Raw genomic sequence first — 4,398 nt, 5'->3', positions numbered from 1 at the left:
TAATGCTGCTCATTATAATATTAGGCATAATATGCTTGTGTAACTGATGCTTGTGCAACTGGCGAGCTCTTCGACACCCTCCGTATCAATCTCCTCAGAGAAAGACAGAGCGGGCGCCAGATCTGGTGGTTAAGGAAGCAGATAGGGACTCGCCCGTCTACATTCCCTCCACCGGATCCATATGCGAACCCCACGAGCCCGCCCGCCACTCCGCCTTGGCGAAAGCAGGGCCGGCACCGCGAGGAACGCTAATGAAGGCTCCCTCATCAAAGAGAGCCCTCTGAGAGCGAAGCAAGGCAGTAACAAATGCTTGCAATGCGGGCAGTCAGCTCCCTTGAGAGCTCCCTCGACTCTGTGTGCTTCGCTCCCAAGCAGACAACAAACAAACTGTGTGTATCCCCACCCGTAATGTAAAGCTGCCTGCCCTCGCCCTTGAGGTGTTTGGTTTTGTCTTGTGCTTTTGACATGATTTCGTGACAAACAACACTAAATAAGACTCACAAACCGATATCAGACTGACACACACACAGAGCGCTTGCTGAATGACAGAAAGCTGATGCCGGTTTCACCACACGTGATTTTAAGCTTCCTGGTCGCTACTTCACCCCGCCCGTGACGTCTCGCCCATCCATTGGACTGATTACACACGTGATTCAGAGCCAGTCACGCTGAAGGGCATTCCCAAAGCGTTCTCCGACGCAGCTCGAGTTCCTGAAGAGGAACGTTTGCCATGGTGCTATGGAGTTTTGAGTCGAGTTGAATTTTGAGCTGACGTGTGTCTATATGCAATTGCCAAGGTGTTTTATTTTTAGCTCATTTAAATGCTAAGGTGTTATGTGTGGTTTCTCATCAAAAGAGTTCACCTCAAAGTCTCCATGATATTCTGGTATCAAGATATATCTCATGTGTAGTGTGAACAATACAGGATTAAATACACAACAAATTTCATACTTGGAGTAAGGAATTTGTTCAGATCCATAACCCCGAGTATGAGCAATAATAATAGCAATGCTTACCTTAGCAAACAGCACTAAAGCTTTGTTGGGTGCATGCAGTAATCATACAATCAACACGCATTTATTTTATGACATTTTAAGAATTCAATTTACAATTGAAGCCCCAGCTGTTTGCATCTGTTCCTTTCATAAACAACTTACTCATCATGGTGCGTAAACACATTAAAAATTAAGCTGCCTCTGATTAGAATATTTACATTTGCTCTCTGACCTCAAATTCGTTGAAGCATTTTTCACCGAAGACTTAATCACCGTGATACTGTTTACACAGCCTGTCCCAGTGGTGGAAACCGGGCCACGATCAGAACTGACTAAGCAGTGGATGGCGTCTTATGCGCGCATGCTAAATCCAGAGGATTACGCTTGGATCAGTAGAGAAATAAACGAGACATGGTATAGAGAGCGGCCAGATTTCAGACATATTAGCTACCCTAATGAATTTGTTTCATTAGCTCACAATGGACGCTGTTTGGTAATTAACACATTGATCTTTTCGTGAAATCCAAAGAGCGGAATTTGGAATTCAATTGTGCTTTTTCTTAAAGGAATAGTTCAGCCCAAAATGGAAATGTTATCATCAATTATGCACTTTCGTGTGATTTTCTTTCTTCCGTGAACACAAAAGATGATAGGCATACACTGAAAGTGGTTGATGATTTAAACATCCAAGCTCCAAAATGGACCAAACAAAATGCATGTGCGTGTCACTGTGTTTCTGTAAAATCATTCTTACTCTTGCAGGTAGACTTCTCCTCCAGCCCTTCCCACGTTGCATTAGCTAAGCATTTGATGGTCCTTCTGCCTGCCAGATAGTAGCCGGGGGAACAGCTTAGCATTATTCGTGCACCAAACTCATTCAGCAAGCCTGAGATGAGACGCCACATCATGTGTTCTGAGAGCAAGCTCTCAATGTTAGGGCACTGAACCGCTGCAGGACAGAAGGCAAAGAATGCATTAATGGAAAACAATGACCTTGTGGGTCCCTAGAACTGGAATAACTAGAGCTTACAGGAATTATGGGATAGATATATAATACCAGTGAAAAGTTAGGACACACTTGACTGAATATATGTTTTTCATGGCTTCTCAAAGGCTTCTTTACATGCTTAAAATTACATTAAAATGTCAGTTATCTTATTTAAAATGAATGATTCGAACAGCACAGTGCATAGCTCGGATTCAAAAGAAGCATAATTTGGTGCGGGCGCATCAAACTTGCAAAAAGTCTTGCAAGCTAGGTCAGGTATACTACACAAGATCTTAAGTAGAGCAAAACATCTTTCCCTCCCACTGCCTTTATCTCTCACATAATGTTCTCTCTCCATGTTCTACATGACAAAGGTTTCATGTCCCTCAGCTCACACTTGTTTAGATAATTGCAAACAGCTCGAGTGCTTTACAATACAGCTAGTCTCAGAAACTGTGGATGTGTCATGCTATCAACTGAAAGCTCTAGAATGAAAGACCACCTTGACATGGTGTTACAGAGCAGGGCAGAAGCCTCATCCTTTCTCCTTCCCAACGATGATGAGGAATATCATAATATTAAATGACATTATCTGTAGCAGCATCGGCTGTAATGAGCGTCTTTCTCGCTGTGCCCTCTGAATGCATAATACTTGGTTATTTGGCTGTGGGCTCTTTAGTCGGCTTTGTAGGCTAATGGTAATTCAGGTCAGAGGGGGGACATGTCATATCAGAACATTTGTCTTGTTTGAGTTGCCAAACCACAAAAAATCAAGTCATTATTGTTAATTTTGTCAATTACCTGCCCTACATTACTCTCAGAGGGGGAACCGAGCAAGAAAGCGGCTGACTGCGGCGGTTCAATGAGGCGGTAGATTTTAACATGCTGTTGGCATAGAAACAGAGGGCTTGATTTGCTCACGTAAACAGTGGGTAGGATGTGCCACGTTGCTCCAGGTGCCATCCTCCAGGCAGACGGCGGTGAGCAGGCTGCTTGCGTCAGGCTTATAGCCCTCCTCGCATTGGTACTGCACCTTACTGCCCACTGTGTATTGGAAGCCGTGGAATGAGCCATTAGCAGGAGACTCTGGCACTCCGCAAGACACAGCTGCCAATCAGATACAAACAGTATTACAGGTGGATACATGCTATACAGTCTATCTATATATAAAAATATTCCATTCAAATTCTATAATGTGTGATGTTGTAATAACAAATGTCTAACTTGGAAGTAGCAGCTTTGCAGAAACACTGGAAGGTGGTTAAATAAAAAAATGGTATTGTATTGTATTGTATTTGTTTGTTTGTTTGTTTCCAACCCAAATCTGCTATGTTGAAAAACACTTCACAGTAAGGTTTCATTTGTTAAGATGAGTTAACTACATTGTTTAACATTAACTAAACAATAACTTCTAACAATAAACAATACTTCTAAAGCATTTACTAATCTTAGTTAATGTTAATTTCAACATTAACTAATAAATTATTAAATAAAAAAAAAGTTTAATAGACTTTAGCTAACAATGTAAAGTTATATTTACTATTTATATTTATATTATTTTAAATGTATTGCTCATTGTTAGTAAATGCATTAACTAATGGTCTAATAGTCCTCTATTACAAACAACCATTCATATATGAAATTTGCTCTTTTCAACAAGAAAAAAAAAAGAGGGGGGTCTCTAAAAAAAACTGCAGGCACACACAAGCATTCAGAGGAAAGCAATGGGACCAATTAAAGCTCTTCCTTGTTAAAATGATTACAACTTGAATAAAAATCAGGCCCTGAGCCTTCCTCTACCTCAGACTGACCTGCTGGCAGACTGCATGGATCGCTCCCACCACTTAAAGAAATGATTGGCCTTAATTAGCACCCATTCTAGATGCCCTTCAATACAAATGGGGCCAAGCCAGGGCTATTCTGAGCTCCGTGCAATAGTAAAAGGATATTAGTGCTATAACCTCCAGTCCTTGAAATGGTGTCATTTACCTTTGTGTGATTAAGAGTAATGAGATTCCTTGAGTAAAATCTTTGCTTGTTGAATGTATAGAAACTTTGGCTGGCATCTTTGTGAAACGTCCTTAAAAGGTGAGAATTTAAGTGCAGCTCTGAGCACCATTTTTGGGCAGCAGTCAGAAGAAGCTTTTCATTCACTAGAATGCTCTGAGCCATGGCAGACTGGATAGTGTACCTGCTCACGACATACAGTATAAAAGCTGTGTGCTAACAGGAGTGCTGTCCACTGTCCTATACAATAGCGTTAAAAATAAAAACAATATATGCATATATATATATATATATATATACACATACATACATACATACATACATACTGTACATACACACACACACACACACACACACACAAAATAATATATATATATATATACACTGTTTAGAGTGTAAGTGCACTAA

At 40.9% G+C, this 4,398-nt stretch overlaps 1 protein-coding gene across 1 annotated transcript in view; it reads right to left on the bottom strand.

Moving 5' to 3' along the window:
• The window catches only part of LOC107717843 (CUB and sushi domain-containing protein 1-like), a 373,583-nt gene that overhangs the window by 43,665 nt on the left and 325,520 nt on the right, over positions 1 to 4,398 (bottom strand). Inside the window, 2 exon segments of the mRNA XM_016524723.1 lie at positions 1,750 to 1,944; positions 2,905 to 3,090. Coding sequence (XP_016380209.1) covers positions 1,750 to 1,944; positions 2,905 to 3,090 — 381 coding nt within the window.

This window comes from Sinocyclocheilus rhinocerous, unplaced genomic scaffold (genome assembly GCF_001515625.1).
Source record: "Sinocyclocheilus rhinocerous isolate Xijiao unplaced genomic scaffold, SAMN03320098_v1.1 scaffold780, whole genome shotgun sequence".
Taxonomy (NCBI): Eukaryota; Metazoa; Chordata; class Actinopteri; order Cypriniformes; family Cyprinidae; genus Sinocyclocheilus; species Sinocyclocheilus rhinocerous.
This window is presented reverse-complemented; position numbering and strand designations above follow the sequence as displayed.